General features: G+C 44.6%; 1 protein-coding gene across 5 annotated transcripts in view; it reads right to left on the reverse strand.

Annotated features, from left to right (window-relative positions):
- LOC141968372 (S-adenosyl-L-methionine-dependent tRNA 4-demethylwyosine synthase TYW1-like) overlaps window positions 1-25444 on the reverse strand; it is a 107930-nt gene that overhangs the window by 11335 nt on the left and 71151 nt on the right. For all 5 annotated transcript variants that reach the window (XM_074922978.1, XM_074922980.1, XM_074922976.1 and 2 more), the window contains exons 14-15: window positions 15710-15820; window positions 2640-2807 (exon numbers count right to left, since the gene is read on the reverse strand). In XM_074922978.1, the coding sequence (XP_074779079.1) occupies window positions 2640-2807; window positions 15710-15820 (279 nt within the window). The remainder of the gene's footprint in view (window positions 1-2639; window positions 2808-15709; window positions 15821-25444) is intronic.

Below are 25444 nucleotides of genomic sequence, written 5' to 3' on the forward strand. Positions count from 1 at the left end.
CTGGGAGGAGCATGTAGAAAAGACAGGGGCAGAGGAGCTCTCCCACCCATAGGAGCCAAAGGAGGGCTGCACTCAACCCTGGTTGTCTTTGCTTGTCCTTCAGGCTTAAGAAGCTGATACCTTCTTGGCCCAAAAAAAGTGAAAATACCAGTAACAGTTTTCCAGGTCACTGTGAGCAGGGTGCAAGTGTTCTGTGTTATTTTTTTAGGGCTCTGTGCGGGGTAACTGGAAAACAAACATTCTGCAGTAAGGCTTAAGTTTATTAGACAATTTAAGCTGTCCTTGGATAGTGCAGGAGTGCCAGAATCAAAGCTCTCCGAGGTTCAGTGGGACACACCTCACTTCCCTAGACCCACTGAGTCCTGAAGGATTTCACAAACACTTCACCTGTAACTGCAGAAAGACACTCAGACACCAGGAACCCACTTCTGGTCAGCAGGGAAAAAAAAAGGGGGGGGCGGGTGAGGGGGAAAAGACTTGAAAGTCTAATGCTGGATTTTTAAGACGCTGACATACCCCAAACACAACAGCTCCTATCTCTGCATTGCCTCTTGATTTCCCAAGAAATTAACACCAGACATTCAAACTGCAGTTTCCTCTACCTAAAATCCCATTTTCTACATAAATCCCTGGCCTTAAGAGTCTAAATCCTAAACTATTATTCATCTAAGCAGGTGCCAATGAACGATTCTTCGTAAATCAAGGAGCAGAGGCTACAAGCGAGATGCATTATTTCTCTGACATTTCCAGACTCTTTCGTACAGGTTGGCATTTCAATATTGGTGTTTAAAATTATTAATATGAGAACTGTTTGAACACCTCAAAACTCAGACCTTGCAGGACACGGTGACATAAATCACGTTTCGTAACTATTTTATTACCATCTTCCTGCAACTCCTTAACTTTATAAGGATACCTTTGATTTTGCAATTACTCACTACAGTTTGATGGTTCCCAGAGCACAGGTTTTCTGCAAATAATATACACTGACAAATTTTATTCTCCACTGGAGCCTGAAATTCAGAATTAAAGGTAATAGAACTGAATTTATTTTTTATTAGTTATTTTAGTACAATTTAGTATAGATTGTTTCCAAAAGACACCCTCCCCTAATGCCTTTGGAAAGCCAAGCAGCTGTTGAATTCCTCCCGGGCCAGTATCAATCTATTCTTGTTACTAATAGTGTTACTTAAATTATGCATCAATGAGTTAGGTGGCAATCTGTTTCTTTTTTTTCCCCTGGGCCCTTCACCTTAGAATGGAAAAAAAAATTTTACATTTGAGGATTTGCTCAGGCACAGTTGCCCTTGGCAACAACCAAGACTGAGACTGTAAATAAAGCAACTTTAAGTTGAATTAAAACAAAAATAATGCCAGGTATCCCATTTTTTCTCTGCTCCTTTACAGCTGTTTCCATAAAATAGCAAAACACAAAAGCAAGCCACGGTTTTGTAACTGTGCAGAAGTTTTCAACAAGGAGACTAATCATTTTCAAACACTGATTTAAAATACTTTGGATCTTTTGCAGGTGGTGATTTTAACCCTGTGCGTACTGTGAATCACCGTGCATGGAAAGCCCTACACCACCACTCACTAAAAGCAGCTCCCACTTGAGTGAGGGACACAAGAGCATTCATGACTTTAAGCACAAGCAAAGAATATGCAAAAACTAACATCATCATAATTAGCATGACAAGTAGCTGCTCCACCAATTGCCTAGGTAGCACATTATAATACATTTTTATTATCTTTCTAGTACGCTTTTCTGGAGTTCTGAAAGCCAAACTATACTTGGCATTTTTCATATCCTGCATCTTTAAAGATTTTTTATTATTATTTTTTTTACGTTTCACTTGTATTTCGATTTGTGTTGATGGTATTTACGAAGGGACCCAAGTCTCAAAGTGTTTTACAGGCACCCAGGCTGCTGAGACATGCTCGGTCTGCGAAGCACTCCAGCAGCATAAGGAATGCTGGTGTCAGAGGGCATGTTTAGGATAGAGAATGTGTATAATCATTCTAGCTGCCTCATTTGTCCTGCAAAACTGTTTTGCAGAAAGGCAGCTCCAGTTTCAAAAGGAAAGCATCCTCTATTATCTTCCACATCACGTCCTCTGCCAAAATTTCTCCAAAGGAAGAAAAATACATTATATCAACTCTGGCTGAAAGGAAGGAGGGTCCACAGCTCTGGTAAGCATCACAAAGATCCAGAAGAGAAAAAACACAAACTTAACCTATTCTGGTGTAGCTTCCTTACCGAGCACTGAAAACCATCATGGAAAAACAGGAACAAGACAAACCAGCTGACCGACATCAACAAGATTTGTTCCTGCTGTTCTCAAAATGCAAAGTGAATGTGGCAAGGCACACAAGATACCACACTGAGCTCCACATGGAGCCCTTAAACACTTCTTGCCTGGATTGCCACCATAGTGCTCAGAGTTATCACCACCGACTGCAACCTGCAGGCTTTTCAGTAACTATTCCACAATGCTCTCTGCAACATATGCTATGCATTTCCACCCTCCCAAGAAGTGTCCAGCTCACTCTAGAGAGAAAATGCATTGGAACAAGGCAATTGTGCAACACTGCCAAGAAGAAGATACAGTGCCCGGTATCACACCCTGGCAGCGTCTCACCTTTTTGTGAGCTATCAGGAGGCAGTTTGAGTGTTCGTGCTCACACGCGATTTCATAGTCAGGGATGAGGTCTGCCAGCTCCTGGACGAAGAGCACCACCTCCTCGTGCCAGGGGATGTTGGCCATGGTGAGGCTGCTGGCTGAGCTTTCGCCGCAGTACGTCACGCCCTGAGAAGAAACATGGAAACAAACATTGTCAGCTTAACCCTTCACAAGCTCAGAGCACTGCCAGCACAAACCCCTGAAAACAGTTTGTTTTGTCCCCCCCTTCACACCATATCTTATGGAAAGGTAACAGATCTGGAGATGGTATAAAAAAAAAATAAATCTGTCTCCCTCAGTGACACATCCCAAACCACTGTGTGCTCAGGCTTCCACAGCAGTAAAACACAGGTTAGTCTTTATTCTGGAAAGTAGCTTTAAAACCATTCAAACGGAGGATGCTCATGCTCCTGTCCTACCAAGGGACCTCTGAGAAGGTCACTTGGTTTTGAAACATGACATGCCTGGAAGGAATTCTCACAAACAACCAATGCAACAGTCAGTGTGACGCTTCTGGAGATAACTGTCCCATGTGCCACGGAGGTAAGGACCTTTCCCAGCCAAGGCTGTGATTTCTGACACTGTCCTCTTGTATCCACACAGATCTCATTCCAGGTCCTTGTAAACCACCCTGCGTGCCCTCCTCTCTAACCCTGCCCAGTGAAGCTCCCCCAGCTCTACAGCGCTGGCTCTCCCTGCTCCCAGCTGTTCAATTTAATTATGAGAGAATTAAACCTGCCTATTTTAGCTGCAGACAATTGCTGTAACTGTCCCAGATCAAGACCATTCTGGCATTCAAGATGAAAAGATGGTCCCTGCACTCCAAAACCCATTTTTTTGTCTTCCCCATGATGCCCATGCAACGAGATTCAGGTACCCGTAACGCACTATGAATACATATATTGGAGATTTTGAGTAAAACTCAGTTTTATTGACGTGATGGTTTAGATCTCGAGACCTCAAGGTTCTTTCCAACTCCTGGTCATTTTATAGAAAAAATTACAATACTCCCAGTTTTGGTATAAGAAACGAGTTTCTAAAGCATTATGCATCCATGCACAGATGGGCTGGGCAGAGCCCCACTGGGCAGTGGTGCCCAGACAGCACTGGCAGAGATATCGCTCATTAGGAGAAAAGTGTAGATGCAGATGCTGGCAGGGTAGCAGCAGCTTGAGCCCAGAGAAACAGTGGATTTCTTTTAAACACCTTTCCTTCCAAAGAAGAGGGGGGAAAAAAAACTATCCACAAGTGTACAAATCATCCTTCTCTTCTGTGCATGCACAAAGTGTACGATTCTTGAGAGCACAAAGAGAAAATCACAAAAAAAAAAAAATAGGGCAAAACTGGAATAAAGCAGAGGATGTCTGTGAACCTTGAAGTCTTCTGACAAGTGCTAATTTTAGGTTCAAACCAGGGGGATGCAATTGGGCTTTAAGGGTGGAGAAATTGTGAATTTGCACGGTCCAGTGTCACATCAGCCACTGGCTTCTAAGACCTTTGCTAAACCAGAAGCAGCTCCATGGGGATGAGAGCATCTTCACTGGGGGCAAAAACAGAGTTCCCCAGAAAAAGAGGGCTTTGCTTCTGACCCTCTGCTCATCTAAGCTGTTTTTCTACAGTAACCAAGCACCTAATGATCCTTAACAAAGCCAGCAAGACAATACCTCTGGGAGGGACATGTTCTTACCTTCTTTTTACAGCCTGCAAAAAAGGGAGACAGAGACTTGCACGGGGCCACAGGGGAAGCTGTGGGGAAGGACAGACAGTCATCCTGGACAGCATCGTAGCACTGCTGAAACCTCACCTGCCTAATCCAGCCTGCTTTGTCTTGGGTCTGCTCCTCTCCACGGCAGCACTGCTCCTCCAACTTCTAGTTAGGACAAGACTTACAGAACCGTAAGAAGTCATGAAGGCTAGAAGGAAGGTGCTGCTCTTTGTTGTTCATTCACTTCTTGGAAGGCAGAAGTCACTCAGCAATGAGCTCACTGTTGAGAGACAGCCCCAGCACAGACCACAAGAGCTGGTTTGCTGCTGGCTCTGCTGCTACCTCCAGCGATTCAGGGTTCCACCAAGACCCTTGACACCAGCATGAAAGGATGATGAACACGAAGACTCATGTGGCCAAATGCTTCTAGAAACAAGAACTCGGCTCAGCATCCTCCATCTAGCTAAAGAAATATAAGTCACCAACTTCCGAGATTATTCTTTAATTCTCTATTTGCATGGAGATCTGCAGGCTGCTCACCAAGTGCCTGCTGGGTGGGGGTGAGAGCGTTTTAAGGAAGATATTGAGTATGCTCCTCCCTATCTTTTCCCCAGACCTCACCTACAGAAGACAGCTACAGCAACTACTGGGCACTCAGTGCACCAGATCCTGGTTAAAAACTAAAAAAAGAGGAAAAAAGAGATTGAGGGCACTTGTCCAAACTGCTCAATATCTCCCCTGGATATCAAGGGCCATGAGCTATATACAAAAATAACATCAGCACAGTAAAGCCAGTGCAAACAGTCAGTAAACACACTGATTATTTTCAGGGCTGAGTACACAAGCCAACACCCAAAAATATAAAGGCATTTGTAAAACTCCTTCCAACTCATCTCATTCCGACTATCTTTAGCTTAAATTAATTCAGTAAATACTGAGAACTGTTCGGAAAGAAGTCTATCTCTGCCTGTGCCTCCCGCACATGCAGAAGGAGGGTGAAAATCCAGGCTTAAGCTGATGCTGGAGAGAAACTTGTTGTTTACTGATGAGTAGAATTGACCTGATGACATTAAAAAGCAGCTTGTGTTGTTTTGGTCAAAGGCCACCAGAACAACCAAGGAATTTCTATAATCCTACCACTCCACAAACGAGTCTGTGCTGCTTTGCTAAACACTGAGAGCCCAAGTAATCGCCCCAGAGCAAACATCCGCAGGAAACATCAACGGATGTTTTTTTGTAAGATTGATCTGCACTGATTGCAGATCTCCCATCCAAGACCGTCTGCCAGCTGAAAGGCCAGCACCATCGCTCACGCACCCCCAAAGCCCTCATCACTTCTGATCTCCCCTGACTTGGCAGAAGTAAAGGTCACACAGCGCTGGCATGTCGCATCTGCACCCCAAAAAAAAAAAAAAAGGAAAAAAGCTGGTCCATGAGGTGGGAAGTACCCAGCACCCACAGAGTGATGTGATGAGCACTATGAGCATCCCTTGGGCAGATCACGGAGAGGAGCTTCCCACAGCACATCAGTCTGCAAAGCTCTGTAGGTCACTAGTGCGGACAGGCAGGAGCACGAGCCTTTGGGGAAACAGCTTTTCTGATCATTTTCTGGAAGCACACTCAAAACTAGTCACTAGTTTAGAAGTGGCACTGTTCAAAGGACACCATCTCAGACTGAATTGTATTAAGTCAGCAGAGATACTGGGTTCTTGCTGCAGTTCCCTTCCCAACCACCCCATACAGTAAATGGACCAAAGGAGAGCATGTTTCTGCTGAGCCCTACACAAAGGCAAGACACAGACACTGCTGGTTTGGGCGATTTACTGGCAACAGAAGCTGAGGTCCTCTGGGTCACTGTAATACCCACCCCCTACAGCTACCACCTCCGTGTCCGGCAACGATCACTGGTCAGTAAATGCAACCCCTCAAGCTCTCCTACACCCCACTCCACCCTCATAATTTTGAGATCAGATGCTCTTAGTTTAGAGAATTGATCCCATGAACCTCCTGAATTACTGATTTAGTCTTAACTATGACCTCAATTCACTGCTACCTTGCTCCATCTTTAATTACATTAGGAAATTTCTCATCAATTAGCTCAGCAGTATGTGGCTTGCTGAGATGTATTTTTGCTTATGTCTTTCTTTCCAGTTAAAATTCATTAAATTCTTATCCAACTGGTTTAACCTGTGGTATCACAACAAAGGTCACAAACCTACCAGCATCCAAAAGGACAAACTCACGCAAAAAACAGCTTTTCTTCTAGACAGAAGGCCCAACTCCTCTGTACCTCTTTAGGTGGTTTCATCACCTTTGCTCTTCAGCTGAGCTATTTTATTCCAGTCACAAAATCCCATCAAGCACTGGTCTTTAAAACAGAGAGCACACAATTTTATGGATGATTATGTTTTGCATTCTCATGCTTTTCCTCTGTGAAGAACACTTGTACTTCTTTTAAGTGGCATTTGCATCCACACTATGTTTACAGCACCTGGTCCCAGCTGACACTGCACTGTCAAGACCTAATTCACCTACGTTAAGTTGAACACGTCTTGTCCAGCGATAAACAGACACAGATCCTTTGCAAACACTTAGAATTAGAGCAAGGTGAACCACACAGTGCACTTAAACAGGGCTACAAAAGAACACTCATGCTAATTAGAAACTGCACGAGTTTTGGAAGCAATTACTTTCTCACTGGTAAATTTATGAGGGACCTCCTCTATTAATCTGCCCAAGAAAGGATATTAGAGCTGTGCACCATAACTCAGAGCCAGCATGGGAACAGGTTGACTGTGCACAACTGCAGACAAGTCGGGGGAGTGCTAAAACAGGGAAGTACATTAATTTAGTCAAGCTCTGAAAAGCTAAAAAAGATTTTAAACATTCTTATATTAGAGAAGGCAGCCACACAAATAACAGGGTATGTATCTCCAAAGTTCAGCTATATAGACACAGCTCCATATAGCAATATTTTCCCCACGTTCATTATACAGATTATGATTTGAGAAACATGAAAACTGTATAACTACAGAGGGGGAAAATTCTTAAGAAGCTACAACATGACTCATTCTTTTAATAAACTTCAAAGATATCATTTACAAGCAAAGAAAGCACAGAGGCAAATGGAATAACTAAGTGCTCGGATGGCTGATTAATTCACAAGCACAAATCAATGAAAATCAGCTTAGCAGCACACCAAATGAAAGCATGTCAGCTTTCGACTTCCCTAACTTCTTAAAACTTGAGTTAATTAACAGTGCTGATACCACTTAAAAGATGTGAACAGTTGATGAGGGTGGTCATGTTATATTTCTCAGTAACACACAACGACAGTTATTAAGACATCAAGTATTAAAAGAGGAAACCATTCTATTGTACACCCTAAGCTCCTACACCAACTTCCCTGCAGTAGCAACATCAATGATGCTGCCTCTTAATCTTTAATAGGGGTGCTTCTAACATCCTAATCATGACACATAACTTTGGCCAAATCCCTTGAAGTGCTAAAGCCTTTTAAAAAGCATCTCAGCTATTTCTGGTTATGTTGGTACGAATCCAGATCAGTCGCTCTGGGTGTGCTCTGGATTTCCATGTTGCTGTAATGGAGCTGAGCGTAAACAACTGTATTTAAGCAACACCTTGTGCCAAGATGATTATCACTGCAGCAAGAAGCACATTTCTTCCACTGTGACCTGGCTCCTTGCCGGAGATCGACAGCCAGCAATCATTTTAATCCACGGGGTTATGAAGGAAAGATTGCTGGGGAACTAAATATGACAGCGCTTTGTTTCTCAACTCTGAAACTCCAGGCTTCCCAACTTAATTACCAAACAAGAGAATCTTCTTGACTCCTAGTCCACAAATTATACATTTGTTTAATTGAGGCTCGTGTGAATTAACAGAAGAATAAAGTGTCGGCCAAGCTGCCGACTGACAGAGCCACTATTTAAAAACTGGGGCAGCCCTGACCCAAGACAAATATAAAAAGCCCCAAATGACATGCTGATAGATTACACTCTCTGCAATAAGAACGCTTCTGATCCAAGTATCAGCATTGTCCAAATTATATACACAAGCTCTCATGCATGTCTGCTCCTCACTGGAGTGGATTCAGGCTCATTGGTTGATTTTAATAATCACTTTCAAGTTGATTTAACAAAGGACATCAATTTATTTGTGTCAGTTAAATCTGAAAAGCTGGAATGGAAATGTTTAGCTATGCAGCATAACCCTAACACTAAGCACTCCAGATGCACCACACGCATGGCTATACGCAGATCGTAGAGCGACCCATAAATCTTCAGCAACTCCCCTGAAGTCAAAAGAACTGCTCCTGTAGAAGCTGAACTCTGAAATGCTGGATGCAACTTGTCATTCCATCTCTTCAAAACAAGCCATATAGATATTGAGAGAGAAATAGCCACTGTTAAATCACCCACCCCCCTGCTCCTTATGCCCTATTAAAGAGCGATTGCACAGAGGGAGGGAGGACAAGTAGAAAGACTTGGATTGGAAGGCAGGAGGTGGTGACCTGCTTTGCTACAACCCACTCCTACCCTGCCTCAGTCTCCTCACCTGCAAAACACAGTACATAGTGCTAGCCTTTCTTGTCCTGTGAGCAAGGACTCAGATCCATGCACAGAAATTCATTATTACAGACTATTAGTTGAGCACAGCAACACTGGACCATCACGCACAACCAGCCTCAACACGCCCTTTATTTCCTACAGCTTCCCTTGGTCATATCAAAGAGCCTCACAAGCCTAATGCAATTTCCATGCCCTGTGCTTTCCACTTATTTTGGATACTAACCTTTATTGAAACACAGAAAGTAGATGAGAACAATTCATTTTAGCTTGGATTTTCATCAGACTTACATTTGCACCCAAGCCCAGTGCTAAACTGCAAAAGCTCCTTCTCAATGTCAGAAATATATTTGTATCAAACTACAGGCTTGAGCTAAAGACTGATTTTTCAATGAAACTGTGTGTCAGGGTCACTTGGAAAATTCAGAATTTAATCATTCACCCATGTCTGCAATGAAACTTGTTATCAAATCTTACTATGTACTCACAGCATAAAAAAACCACTGATGTCAACCCAGACTCCTCAGACACATCTATTAGTAACTTGTAACCTTTACCTGCATCAACAGAAAGAGAAAGCTGTGTCCCTGCCTCTGTCACCCACAGATGCTAATAAAAAGCTGAGCAGCTTTTGGCAGAGGCTGCTCGGGACCCACTCGGAGGCAATCTTCCACAGCAGTCCAGGGCCACCGGGATTCATCCAGCAGAGCCAGACCCCTCGGGTGCACAACCACCCCGCAGCTCTCCAGCATGATGGGGAGGTGGAGCAGCCCCTCCATGGCCTACCCAGCCACTCTGAACCATCCATGCCTCTCATCTTGTCCTTGGACCAGGGGCTCGCAGTTGAGAGGACATTAAATGGTCAATTTTAAAAATTTTTTTTCAGAGAGAAAAATTATACGTTGTTTGGATTTTGTAGCAAGACACTAGAACGGGAGATTTTTTTATTCATCTAAATGCAGAGTGGAATGGCAGCAAGTCTCTGAATAGCTTTTTGACAGGTGGGGGCAATCGCCTCTTGCTGCATGCAATTAAAAACTCATTAAAGCAGAGCTCATTTTCCTCATTATTTTAAGCACTTAAATAATCTTTACTGTTTCATATGACAAGACCAAGCAGATTGGGACAGATACTTCCCCCTGGTTCTTTCTTCCAGACATTCACTTGGTCATTTTAATTCTGTAGCAAAGCCTCAGATGCCAAGAGCAGGAGCTGCAGTCCCAGAACATCGTCCTTGGCTTTGCCAGACACTAAGCCCGGCCACCAACACAAGCTCATCACAAGGGTGCTGCGCTGGAGCTGCAGAAAAATCATCAGGGACAAGAGCTTTCAAGTGCCTGAAAACTGATTTTACAAATGCTTAAGGAAATTCTGTGCAGTGCCACGACTCTGCTCTGCCCAAGCCCTGCCCTCAGAGAGCACCGTGGTACGAACAGCCCTCAAACAAAGGACAAGCCAGGCAGGTTTGCTTTTTGGTTTTTTTTTCTCCTTAAATTAAAACGGATGGAGAGAAGCAGCAAGGCTCTGCTCAGGCAGGAAGCAAAAGCTGCAAGATGAAGCTTCACTTCAGCAAACACAGACTGCTTCCCTGGGGATGTCACGTCAACCGCCGCTCTGACCGGAGCAACCGGATCTCCTGCACCATTGCGGGAGCAGCTCCGAAATCCAAAGCCATGTTTGCAAGGCTGAGCACTTGATGCGCACACTTGCCTACACACAACCTCAAAGCTGCTGGCAATGCAGAGTGGATGGACCATGGCCACAGCCTAAATAAAACGTGCAGGTGTCCCCCGTTGCTCCGTGATCCGTCTGCAATGGCCAAAGGTCCAGCCTGGGTCTCTCTGCACGAACGTGACCCCGCAGCACACTCTGCTCACATGTCCAAGTTCCTTAGGACCCATTCACATTTCATACAAAAATCCTTTTGCCCCTTTGGTTTAAGGAGGAATATAAATGGCAAAATACTGCATATCAAGACAAGCTTTTAAAACAAAAAGATGGTAACACTGCAAAGAGATGAGTTGCACATTCTCGACTTTAAATATAACAATCAACTTTGTACAACCATGACAGTGACACTATGGCATTAAAACAGACTAAGGCAATAAATAAAACTGATGCGTATTTAATAACTACATGACACATTCTTACTTTTCTATTGGTTTAAATAAGAGAATAGGGTCCCACAGAGTTACACCACTGTAAGATACTCTTGTAAATGAGAACAAGTATTAAGCCCTGCAAGAATCTAAATCTCTATCCACTCCACCCTGTGAGCCTCTCCGGAGCAACAGTGGATTAGCTACATTCATTTTAAATGAACGTCATTTATCTCAAGTATTTAACCAGGAAATCCCACTGAGATAAGCCTCATTTTCTGACATGCTTTGCAATATCCTGTAATATTTTTTTTGTTTATTTGCTTTGAGCAGGACCTGGGTCTTTGCGTTTTTAACCTATCACACTGGGGTTTTGAAAAAAAACCTCAAACAACAAAAAAACTCAGCTAATCCCCATCACATGTAAAACAGATTCTTCAATATGCTTTAAAGAAACACAAGAAATTACTTTTAATCAAAAATATTGAGTCTTTTAGGGAAAATTCCCAGGTCACAAATGCTGTATGAACACCACAACTGCTGGGGCTGGACTGAAGGCCAGTTACACATTGGCAGGAGTTTTTATCCAAGTGCAGATCAATACCTAGAGCACATGAAAGGGACTACTGACAGCCATGAGTGCTAGATTTGAACACACCTCAGCCCTGTCTTCCTTTGAGTCAGAATTTAACTCCTGACTATGTACTATGGTATCAAGCATCCCTCTGAATGCTGGGGGATGATATCTGTGATCACTCTGCTCACGTGCACTTTGCCTGCACAACTGCAAACTCCCAGGCTTTAGGGGGGATATGGTTCAGACCCTCTTCTGCTTCTTGCTGAGAAGATGATCTGCTCACCTTTTATTCCAGAGCAGTCAAATAGTGCAGGGACAAAGACTCCAGCTCTTGCCTGCAGGTGCACAGGCAGAAACAACAAAGCCCCCTGAAGCATTCTCATCCCCAGTTTGCTCATCAGCACAGCTCAGATGCCTCTGGAACTGCTGCAGCAGCCATCTGCACCAGTGATTCTGCCGTAAGAGAAGGCTGATCTCATGGGTAGTGTGTTGGGACAAGAGCTTTGCAAGCCAGGATTAAAGGCGATCAGATGAAAACAAGCTGCCTGCAGAGCGCACAGCTGAACGCAAAGGAGAATAACCTACTAATTTAGTTAGGTCAGACCACAGGGTAAGGGCCTGGGTGCAGGCACAACAGCAACATGAGTATTTCCAGCAGCGCGGGGGGCACCCCACCCCACCAGCAATCAGTGGGCACTTCAGAAAGGACAGCCAAGGAAGGAAGCTGTCCTTAAGGTGACATCCCCTCTGTCAGCCACTCGTGTCAGTACCTGGCTGGACTCTCTCGCTACCCTGCAGCAACTCTGTTCATCAGCCGCTCCAGAACGTGTCGCTTACTCCTGGCCAAGAAAAGGGAAAAATTGGTTCCACGCTCGAGGTAAGAAACCATGTAATCCGCTCACATTTCAAAGTCAGAGACAGTGCAGCAAGAGGAGAAAGCCACTGTGCATCCCTACGAAGCCAAATCTTCCACACTTTAGAAATGCTGCTGTTTAGCAGGAAACTGGCAGATGAAACTATGTGAAACAAATAAGGCCACTGACTGGGCTAATACTATATTTAGTGTGAGCTGCTTCCCCTCTGCAGAGCACCAAGGACCCACCTTTGGGAACACTGCACTTGCTCCATAGAGGTAAGGAAGAAAAGCAGCTGTTAAAAAACCCCCTTGCTTTTACATAAAAATGTCCCATATAAAAATCTGTGATCCCATATAAAAATCTGTGAGCAAGACCTTTTATCATCTTAGGGTCTTTTTAAACACAACCCCCGCTCCAGGGAACCCATCACAAAGTTTTGTGCCTTTTAAAAGGGATGGAAATGACATTTAAACCCCAAATGTTGTGCCCACACGGAGTTGGGCCATTTGTTTCACAGGGATAACGTCGGTTAAGCTCCTGCTCACCAAGGGTCACTGCCAGCAACGCTGCCAGCAATGGCCTGTTTCATACTTCAAAGTACATGAACCCTGCTTTCCTGTCTTCCAAATTAAGATAACGGGACAGCACAGCTCTATTTAAAAGCTCAATTAAATGGAAAAAAATGGAGGCTATTTCAGAGCCTGCTGGTGAATGAGGTGGAGCAGTGCCCTGACAATGCATTTCTGCTGCTGAAGCTGAAAAGGAATTAGTGTGTTTTCTTGTACTCAGCTGCTCGCTTCTGTCTTGCGGGGCTTAGCTGCTGTCAGACTTGCTGTATGGTTTTGAGAGCTTTGGAAAATTGTCCTCCCTCCGCTAGACTGGAAACGAAGAACAAACTGTAGAAGATGGGTTCTTGGTCTTTGAGTACCCAGATTGCAATGAAGTTGTGAAACGCTGTGCTGCAGTTTTTAATGAGAGCTGTAACCAGGGAAAGTAAGACTTTCCCCATCGCTCCCAGCCTAAGGACAGCAACTAGCAAAGGAGAGAGATGCTGCATCCTTTTAAAAGGCTTAAACCTGAGTTTCCCTGTCCCCGAATGCTGCTCTTGGGATTGAAAAGACAAGAGACTTTCCACATGCCAGCTACTGACTGCTTCTGTGGCCACAGTATAGGCACAGTGTTAAACCATTCACAGAAGCAGCTGGGGCATGAGATGTTCTGTCCCTTAGCTTGAAGACACCATGATCTGACAAGGATCGGCACCCTGGCAGACACTTCTGTCTTCCAACTTGCAGAACTTCACTTACCTGTTGGAATAGCTCTGAAAAAATTACATTTAGATCAAAGCAACCCACATGCGCATTTAAGTAACACATACCTTTAAAAAACAAACCAAAACAAAAACAAGCAACCAAACTGCAAACTTACACTCCTATCAGTCCACAAAAAGACCTAAACCCACCCAACAGCACATGGCCATCAGGTGCAAGGTGCACCCCCCTCAGCCTTCCTTGCCCTGCAACCCCTCTGAACCCCCTTTGCAGCTGGTGGTGGCAGGTACACGAGGGATGCTGAATGCCCAGCTACACTGCCGTGCTACGTGGCTCTTGGGGATGTCACACAGCCCCCCTCTGCCTCAGTTCATACTTCTGCAAACATGGCAACATGCTCAATACATATCCCTTCCTCGCAGGTTGAGATCTGGCTAGTACCTTGAAGTACTCGGGAGTGCAAAGTTGACATTTTCGATTGAAGCCATGTGGGCAGGAGCCTGTCCCAGCCGGAAGAGTATCGGGAGTACATCTATGACCACCTTGGTAATACCTCCGTGACCACCTCTTTTCACCTATTTCCCTGGCAGTCTGAGGCATGATTTTGCCAAGGAAGAGCCACTGGTAGAGCTGAGCTCCACACTGCTGGGAAACCATGACTGCAAGGCTGAATCCTTCCCCAAGCAAAGGGAACAGCAGCCCTTCGCCTTGGAGAAGACAGATGTTAGCCCTGGAGAGCACTCGGAAACATTGATTAACATACACCTGATTCATTTTACTAATTAAAGTTGCTACACATGACAGAGCAGTCTAAGTAGCATGTACACCAACAGCCTCATGCTCCACACTGGTGTGCACGCTCATCTCTGCCCTCTTCACAGGCTGGATCTTGTACTACCAGGCTGCAGAAAGAGTCAGGAGATGCAAGGTGGGAAGGGCCCCATAGGAGCACTCCTCCTGATGTGTTTTACCCGAGGAATATAAATCAGTCTGATACACAGTATAAAACTGAGGCTTTTTCCCAAAACTATACTCAAAATCTTATTTTGTATTAAGCTATCAACTTCAGCAGCATGTTCAGAGAGAAAGAGACCTCTCAATACTGATAATATAAAAACCTTTGGGTTTTGTTTCATAAGGAAATTGCAGCAAACTCCAGTCCTTCTTCAAAGCAGCAGTACATAAAGGTCAAAAAAAGGAAAGAGAAAGAAAAGAAAAAAGAGAAATAAAAGAGAAAGTCCAGAAGTAATAGAGCTGCAAAAACACAGAGCTGAGGTAAATGTGCTGGTCTGCAGAGGAGCTGCTGGATGAAAATGCTGATTCTTTACAGAAAGATTCTTTACAGAACACCTTGCAATGTGTCTTTTTTACATTCTCTATATACTAAATTGATTTACCCCAAGATAAAGCACCTCCTGCCCTGCTGTAGTTCTTCCAGTCCCAGAGGGTAGTATTTCCCCCTGTTCTACACAGCCTGACAAATACTACATCAGTAAGCCAGACATTATCACCTTTTCCCCTGGCAGAATTTTAGGCCAGGATGGAAATAATAATACCACACACTACCAGTTTGTCCTAGAATATTTTGTTTAAAATGGTGGTTGACATAAAAGAAGGAACATCTATTTATCAGTCTCTGCTTTCATGAGAAATACAAAAGAGACCAGAGGGTTATGATTCTGTTCAGCAGAAATTGATGCCAGCTGGTACAAAGCTTGTCCTGCATAACGCTACTCCAAATGCATACACAAGGTATTAGAAACCTGGCTGCCTAACTTTAAAAGCAAGAAATAAGTTCCTTATGCATCACTGAAATCTTTGGAAGAATTGCATTTACTCGTACAAGTTTAAGACTTGGAGGGAAAGAGGGAATCGGGAAGGAAAAAGCAAAATACTGATGGGAAAAAAAAAATATCTCCATGCAGCTCACCTTGACCTCAATAAAGTCTGGTTTACCGAGGGATATCAGGTCAGCATAGGCTTTGAGGTCATCCACATTCCAAGCTTTCACCAGTGTCAGCCTATAAACTGTGCGCTGTTGCTGAAATAAAGCAAAATTGAAATTAGCAACACATTCTGACACAGGGAGGTCATTCCAGCCTTGCACACAGCTTCAAGTTTATTAATGAATTTATCAATTCATTAATTTATTCCAAGAACCCAGGGGCTATAACAAACCAGGAGTAACCTCACTTGTTCTTTCAAGAAAGCTACTTCACAGCATCAGTGAGCTGAGCCACCTTTTGCTATACAAAGACTTATCTTCCCTATATATATTCCAAGCACTTTGTTTTTACAGGAGGTTTAACTTAATGGGAAAATAACCAGGAATTTTATCTGCCTTTGATTTACCTCTCGTTGATTTGCTTCCCTAGGCATAAAATTGCACCATTAGTTGCTATACAGATATTTTTATTTCCTCCAGCTGGATCATCTGGCATTGGTGATTTTTAGCCAGGACGAACAAGAATAGACAGACTGTTGTCTGCCCCTGTCTGCAAATATTTCTAGCACCTCAGGTACAATATCGCAGAGAAAAGGCTCGCCTGTGATCGGTTTCACAGAACATTTTATTGGAAGCAAAAAGAGACAATTAAAATCACAACTGGGAAACATTGAAAATACCCTGCTTATGACCTAGCTTATCAAAAGTGTGGTGCAAACCGTTAGGAAGACACACAGTAGCTGCAGCACTAATGACTGAAAGAGCAGCATCCACACCCCTCGGTACCTGCAGCAGGTCAGCTGGATTTCTGCCTGGCAGCATCCCTGCCTGCACCTGCCTCTCCATCCCGCGGCCGAGGGCTGCGGCTCCTCACCACACCAGTGCTTCTCCAGGATGCCCAGACCTGACTTAGGGCTGTGCACCGTGGCAGACAAAACTGAGAGCTTCTTTCCTTGGAGTTACTCTGATTTTCCCTCCCTAAGGGCTGCTCACCAAAGAGGTTACTGATGACAGAAGAACTTCCATCAATATAAGCACTTTGACATGGAACAAATCCAGCCTCACCGCTTACATCTGCTGGTTTCCATCTTTCCCCCTCTTTGACTTCATCTTCCACTAATGTTTTATTCCACTTATCTCTGGAATTTATTTATAGAGCAATCTTCCAGCAAAATTGTTTTTTGAATTAACTCATTTTCCTTCCTTGGCACACTGTAGACTGTAAAACACGATAAAAGCACCAGTTTAGTCAGGGCAAAAGAGCACCGTAACAAATCCACCACAACCAAAGACTCCACAGCTGGGGCCAGGTTGTACCCCAGGGCTGGGACATCACAGAACAGCAAGGGCTGCAATCAAATTCTCCTGCTCCAGAAAGTCCAGGCTCAGACTGAGGCTGAGTTAAGAGATTCTCCCTTACCTATTACCCATGACACGTCTGTAGCACAAGGTTCCCTGAACTTCAGTGCCACGTGTGGGAAGCATGCACAATATTCAGTTTATTACACTTTTCAACCCAGAAGAGCAAGCTAATAATGAGATCTGCTACTGAACTGAACTTTCCATCACTAAATCTCAGACTGTTTCCCACTGCAATACCTCTGACAGCTTCCACTGGCCAGGGAAAAAGCAGGGACGGATTCCAGGACCCTGAGTCCCAGTCCAAGGCTATTAAAAAGTTCATGCTATTACCCCTCCCCAGACAAAGCCAATACTTCCATACCAATCCCCAATCTAGCTATGTTTTTCTTCAGAGCCTCTTACCAACATGTCACATAAGTAAATTTTGCTCTCTGTACAAAAATCAAAACATCACTTACCTAAACACATTTCTATGTTTTCCACAGGGGGAGAAAAAAAAAATTTGCTACACCAGTTTGCCATGGAAATATTCTAGATTATTTACTAACAAATAGCTAGAGGACAAACACATAAAAACCAGAAGCATATTCTTCCTTCTACTAACATCTGAACACAGCCAGGGGCAGGTCTTTAGGGTACATACATATAGAGAACTAAACTCAACGCAGGCACGAGTGTCCCAGAGCACTTGCTGCCTGTTTCCTGTCACCTTGGGAACCTAAAGCACCAGGTAAACCTGCAGAATTCTCCGGGGAAAAAACATGAGCAAGGATTCAATACCTACAAAAAGGCACTGTCTTGAGAAAATAGTTAAAGGTAGAGCTTCTTTTAAAAAAATTCTGTGGAGAGTAACTTTAAAGAATTATTGAGAGAATGATTATTGTAGGCCAAATATTACAACAATTAAAATAGCTGTCCTGTACCCATAGCATATAAGCACATATTTACAAACAAGTCTTATGATCTGAATAGATTGGCAAAAGAAAAGTTCAGGCCAAGAGACAACAGGCCAGGCAAATATGAGATCAACAGTTAATTACTGAAGAGAAAAACAATGAAGGAACTAATAGAAAAAATAAACGCATCATTTGCCATCTAACAGGAAAAGAAGAAACTAGAGGGAAAATGTTTAACAAGAGGAAAAACTTCAATCCACACACGCCTGTCAATGGTCTGAAGTGATTAGATACCCAATTAATCAAGAAATGTCTCCCCAAAGGTCAGCTCACAGTGGTAAACAAATGCAGGCAGCTTCAAGCCAACAGTAAATAAAAATCCTATTTTAATACCAGCTCCAGTCCTCTGACTGGGGGGTCACGTCTCCAGTAAAATCAGAGTGGGGAGTCCACCATGAAGTGGCGTTTAAGGGCATTTCTTTTTTTATGGCAGGATGGTTTTGTGCTAAAATTAAGAGCAAATTTATGGATGTCTCTGCTGTGCATAGAAAATAGAGCTTGGCAGTGAGCGCACAGCGAGTAGGACAGCGCATCCTGTTAAATCCAGCACAAGCAGCATCACCACTGCTGGCTGAATAGTCTGCAGCAGTGGAGAATATAAAAAGGAAAAAAAAAAAAAAAAACAAAGAGAAAATAAGATCTCAGCCTTAACACAGAGAAATAAACCACAGGAAATCCCTTTGTGGGGTGAAAGTCTTAGAAAATCCACTTGATCTTCAGACAGCAGATACTTGCTGTTTGGGGAATTTGAACACGACACGTGTAATGGGAGACTGGACCAGGCAGAAACTGCTCTCAAGTGCTAGAATTAGGGGTAATGAATAGTATCAATAGATTATGGAAAACTCCTAAAGACTAATAAAAAATATTTATACCTAGCCCAAGCGTGAAGTGGTTCAACTAGAGCTTTGCACGTCACCTCTGCTGAGCAGCGAGGGCAAGACCTTCAGGTAACTGAAGTGCTGCAGCTCAGGAGGGCATTTGCTACCCTGCAGGACACATGTGTGACAAGTGTCACTTACAGAACTGCCACACTGCTTGGAGCAAGCTTAGAAAGTGCCACCAAGTGTCTTCCCAAGGTTCAATTCCTTTATGAGATCTCCAAAAGGATAGAAAATGTTTTCTAGAGGCTGAAAGGAACCACTCGCAGCAAGCAAAAATTTAGCAGCATCTTTGTTGGCAGCAAGAGTTGAAGTCAACTGATTGGAGGGAGATGATTTGAGGAGTGCTACACTGTGATTTCAGAGGACCACGCTGCAACTTTGAGGGGGGGCACACTGGTTCACCCCGCCATCTCTGCTGGTAGATGTATGGTCCAAATGCACCCACACCCCATACTGGAGGGGACTGCCACCAGCTCATGTTTCTTGCCAAAATATAGCAGAAGCAATATACTTAAAACAACAAGTCTAGTCTACTAAAAATGGATGAAATCAGATTGTGAAGACTAACATAGAATCACAGAATGGTTTGGGTTGGAATGGACCTCAAAGATCATCTAGTTCTGACCCCCTGCCACGGACAGGGACACCTCCCACTAGATCAGGTTGCTCAAGGCTCCATCCAATCTGGCTCCAAACACTTCCAGAGGTGGGGCATCCACAACCTCCTTGGACAACCTGTTCCAGCGCCTCACCACTCTCACAGTAAAAAAACTTCTTCCTTATATTTAGTCTAAACCTCCCCTCCCTCAGCTTCCACCCATTACCCCTCGTCCTACCATTACAGTCCCTTGTGAAAAGTCTCTCCCCAGCCTTCTTGTAGATGCCCATCAGGTACTGGAAGGACACTATGAAGTCTCCCCGAAGCCTTCTCTTTTCCATGCTGAACAAGCCCAACTCTCTCAGCCTGTCCCCACAGAAGAGGTGTTCCAGCCCTCTGATCATCTTGGTAGCCCTCCTCTGGACCCGTTCTAACACTTCTACATCCTTCTTGTGCTGGGGGCTCCAGAGCTGGCCCAGTATTCCAGGTGGGGTCTCATGAGGGCAGAGTAGAGGGGAAGAATCACCTCCATCAACCTACTGACGACACTTCTTTTGACTAAGCCCAGAACCTGGTTGGCTTTTTGAGCTGCAAATGCACATGAATGGCTGTTAAGAGATATAAATATATGCAAAATCATAAATGGCTATTAAAGAAGAACCAAATATACATTTGGTTCTTATTCGCCAGCCCTCAGCACTGCACTTTCAGCCATCACTGGGACTTCTCTCCCTGGGACAACTCTCTGGGAGGCAGCACAGAGGAAGGTTTCTTTCTTGCTCTTACACATGTGGCTCAGTCCTCTGCTGACACAGAAGACAGCGGTCCCCTCGGGTTCAGAAACAGGGGACTGACCCTGTGGAGCCCTGCTTCCTCCTGGGATCACAGGCACAGCCCCGAGCACTTGTCAGCTTCTTTTATACGTGCCTGGTTGTTTCCCAAATGGTCCCTGCAACTGCCAGAGCAGATGGGGCAGGTTCAGGGAAGGTGACAAAACACTGACAGCAACAGGAATTGCTGCCCTGCTTCCCAGCGGCTGCCACCAACACAAAGGGAGGGTGTGACATGAAAGCTGGTGTGATGGCACAGTCACCAACAGCTGCCTTTGGCCTGGGGCAGGGGGACATGCACGCAGGCAGACATGGCCAAAACTCAACTGGACCAGCAAAAATTTTGCAAAAACACAAACATTTTTCAAATAACCACACGCTGGCAGAGGACATCCATGTACAATGATTACCTTCAAGTAGTTTGCCAGCCTTCCCTCCCCCTTCCTCTGGTGTCTGAAGCCCAGTCACTTGTCATCTTACAAACCAGAGTGAGTGGAAACACCCCCTGCCCAGAATCTTGGTGCTTGCAACTGCTGGGACCATCTCACTTCTTCCCTTTATAATCTAAAAAATTATTTCTAGGGGCTAATACCTAATCATTCTCTGTGCTTTGCTCTTACAACTAACAGTTTGTTCTCTCTCCCACTTTGGAAGATGGTTCAAAGCTCAGGCCAAACACAGGAGGAATGTTGTCAGAGCCAAGTACATGTGATACCGTAGGAACAGTTTTGTAGAGAGGATGAAGTGTTATCAGTTTACTTTTACCACATTTTCTAACATACATCAAGTACAATGTTTCAGTGAGTGTTTCTTCTTACAGCAATGAAGGCTTACATGAAGGGAGATTTTTTTTTATCCCATTTAAATCTCATTTTTAATACTCTCCAATATACATCCTAGATCATTTTAGAAGTTCAACTTTAAAGTTCAAGTACTTCATAAAAGTAAAACTGCTGCAAGTGCATTAAAAGGGCTTTTACCCCCATAGGGCAGCACTAACTGACAAGGAATAACTGCAGTCTGTGTGTATTATCCATCACTTCAGTAACAGAACTATCACAAAAACTGCATGAACTAATCACTACCAGTGGTGAAAGAAGCAGGTAAAGAAACTAAAACACTGCCAAAGGGATATAGAAAAAAGGTAGAAAAATCAAGAAATTAATATTGCAACTGAAGAAACCTCTTTCCAGAGGGCAACATCTCTCAAACATTATCTGAGCAGAGAGAGAAGACACTTTTAAAAAAGTGGTAGAGGGGACAGATCAAAATGACTAAGGTCCTAATACCACAAAATGTTATATACAAGTAATCATTACAGACTTCTGGCAGTACAAATACAAAATCCTGTTTTATTAATGTATTGTTTGTATTTGGTTGTACAATAGGGCCCCAGGAGATCCTCTTATAAGCACCGAAAAACAAGAAATAAGACCTTAAGCCCTGAGAATTTAATGATGTAAACCACCAGGATATAAAACCAGACTGCAATGCTTTACGCCCTGTGTTTCCAGGAAAAGCAACCATTATTTCACTTCAGACAGCCATCAGAATAACATTAACGGAAAAGAAAAAGTTAATATGATAATGAGCCTTTAGAATGGGTAAAAGTTGAGGGCATAGAACCACATCTATTTTACACCAAAGAGCTTTTTATGAGGACAATCAGCCTGGCAGGAAGGGGCAGCTCTGGGGCCTGGCAGGACCACACATGCCTATTGGGTGGCAAGGGAAAATAAGAGATGGGAAAGAAAACAAAAGAATATGCCCTTGTAAATAAATACCTGGTGCGGGGAGTAAAGCAGATGGAGCCAGACTATTCCCAGCAATGCCCAGGCAAAGGACAAGAGACTATTGGCACAGTAAACTGCATTTTTAAATGGAATTTCTACAGAAAGGCTGACTGAACACCTGAAGGGGTTGCCTGGAGAGGATGAGGAGTCTCCATTCCTGGGGATACTCAGCACTCAACCCACCAAGCTGATCTGACTGAGCAGGAAGGCTGGACTAGACAACTGCCAGAGGTGCCTTCCCACATCAACAGCTCCCATCTTGGCCATCTAGTAGTTACAGGTTTTCTTCAAGTGCCTTTCAGGAGGGGAACCAAGGGTAGAATGCAGACCACCTCCATGAAGGATTACAAACAGCAGCTGTTAGAGAAAGTTCCCTTAGATGAGGTGAGCATCAGCACAAAACAACAATTTGGAAGGGCAATAGAGAGTGCACGCTGCAGCCAAGTAGCTCAATTACAGCTGGAGTGGGAGCCCATCAAGTTATAAACAAGGGAGATTAAATAACCAGCAATTCAGACCTCGGTGAAGAACTGGGAGCAGAGGGAAGCGCAGCTGACTATGGGGAAGCGAATCTATTCAAGGTTGGGGAAGTCCGAATAACTTTTGAAGTAATACTATGAAAAACATGGAGTTCATCGGAGCAGTTATATGGCACGATGCCTGCACATCTGCATGGCAAGTCAGACGTGTTCTCACTCCAACACACCCCTCTGCTCTGAGCATTGAGCATCCTCATCCAGCCCGGGCCATAGGACAGCATTCAGCAATCTTCAGCCTTTTCCTGACTGAGATTATGGCTGAGGAGCATGCTCTATATGGAGCTGATCACAGAAACAGAATAACTGACTATGAAAGGGTTATTTTTTCAGTTGTGAACACTCAGAAGACAAATGAAGCCTCTCTGCCTGCACTCCAGGCCCAACTGGTCTCCTCGCAGGGCCACAGCAGAACATTGTGCTGGACTGCGCGATGCTTCTGCTCCGATCTGCAGCTGAGGGGAGGGGGAGAGGTCATCTTGCTTTCTGTCTCTGCAAGGCACACAGCAAAACTGCTGCATGGCTGCAGGTCACAGCACATTCACCATGCACCCAGGAGGGCTACAGATGTCTGACCCTGACAAGAATCTCAGCAGTCTCCAAAGAGGTTAAGTAGTATCATTGTTGGGTTCCTCCAGGCACCTACACATGCCCCAGAAAGCAGCATCCCTACAGGGCCACCCTTCTCTGCCAGGAAATCTCCTCTGTCCCAAAGCTCAGGGGTCAGTAATGCTTTTACTCTTGCCCTTGGTAAACTGGTTGGCTCTGAAGGAGGTGCTACTCCAACAGATCACATCATCATAATGGCAGCACACACAGGTCACAACACATACCAAAAGCATGAAGCCCGTCCTTAAGAGGATCAGGAAGGGCCTGTGCTGCTGCTTAAGGACAACTAGCATCAGGCACTGAGTCCTACACTTTGGGAGATGTTCCTCCAGGCCAGTGCACAGTGCTCAGGAGCCAAGAGACAACAGAATCACAGAATCATCTTGGTTGGAAAAGCCCTTGAAGCTCCTCCAGTTCAACCATGAACCTCACCCTGACCGTTCCCAACTCCCCCAGATCCCTCAGCGCTGGGTCAGCCCGACTCTTCAACCCCTCCAGGAATGGGGACTCCCCCCCTGCCCTGGGCAGCCCATTCCAACGCCCAACAGCCCCTTCTGCAAAGAAATCCTTCCTAATATACATTCTAAACTTTCCCTGGTGCAGCTTGATGGCATTCCCTCTTGTCCTATCGCTTATTAACACAACATGTTTCTGTGGTCATGCCCAGCTCTAATGATCTTCAACTTTCAACTGACAATCTCAGGTATAAAAAACAGTTAGAGGTGCTTTTTGCCCACACAGGACACTGAGCATATGGGTAGAAACGGAGGTATTTTATACACATAATTTGCCTTCCCAAACCTTTCCTCAGGTTATTATAGTGGACTTCTCTAAAATATAGCACTTGCAGTTTCTTTAAGATTGTATGTGGTAGTTGGTCTATTAAAGGCACCTTAATACAGAATATCTTCCAATTATCCAATTGTGTTCCAATATCTTACTCTTTAGAGGACACAAACCCAACAGCACGCTCAAGAAACAGGAGACTGCACTCCCTCTCATTGCATTCTGAAAACTATGTAGCAACTGTCACCCTTTTATAACAGGGTCCCAAAAATGCAAGTCAACAGGCACCAGCTCAGCCTTCTGTCCCCCAAATACTTGAGGGCAAAGGAAAGAACCACCAACCTGGGGAAAAGCAGTATTTTCCCTTTAGGCAAACCCTGCTAAAGTCTTTCCAAGCTACCCCAAAAAGCATTGCATCCCTTGAATGTCAGAACAGGGCACAAGGTAAAAAAAACTGAACAGGGTTAGGGAAGAATACTTATGATAAAAAAACATTTCATTAACTGGATCTGAGATCCTGGTCTCTCAGCAAAATTTTGGTCTCAAAAGCACGTCTCACGGCCTCGCCCCCACAGCAGCAGTGCCCCATGGCCAGAGCTCAAAGTCATGACTGTGGCCCAGGGATGTGGCTCCTTCCCTCCATCCTCCGCAGGTGGCTGAGACTCGGGTGACCCCACAGATGAGTCGCCAGGCTGCTGCACACTTGCACCCCTCCAGCAGCTCACGCTGAAACACCCCACCGGGCCCTGGGATTGCTCCGCAGCCCAGCTCGGAGAGCGGTGGGGTGACCTCCCCAGCCGCCCCGGCTGTGCCGAGCCCTCCGAGCAGCATGCACCAGCACTGACGTTTCGGCTGGTTTCCAAGGCGGTTACATTTTCCTTTGAAACCACTCTAAAATTGTCCTAGTCCTATAACATTTGCAAACGAACATTTTCTTCGTGCACATATTTCGCCAATGGCCACATCTCAAAGCCAAACCACTGAGCACAGCTCAGACTGAGCCCATGAGGTGACACTGCTCTCCTGACATCCACTGGCCCAGAAGGTGTTGACAAAGGATTCACATGCCAGTTTGACAAAGGGCTCTCTTCTTGCTTCAGTAATCGAGACCGATTGAGGCTGCTCTTTTTTTTTTAATCGTTTCTTTTTAATTCCCTCCTCCTCACCATTCATCTTTTTGTAGATCAAATACAATTATTCTTCATAAAACATCCCAGGTATAATTTCAGGAGAAAGAGGGAAGGGTGAACACATTAACTGTACGGCAAAGAGCAGGCTGCTGGATTGATAGAGTTTGGCTGGGGCAGGGGAGCGTCTCCCTTCTCAGCCAGGACAGGAGGTAAGCGGGAGCAGGACTGGAGAAGGC

Source organism: Athene noctua, chromosome 19, assembly GCF_965140245.1.
Source record: "Athene noctua chromosome 19, bAthNoc1.hap1.1, whole genome shotgun sequence".
In the NCBI taxonomy this organism is placed as follows: Eukaryota; Metazoa; Chordata; class Aves; order Strigiformes; family Strigidae; genus Athene; species Athene noctua.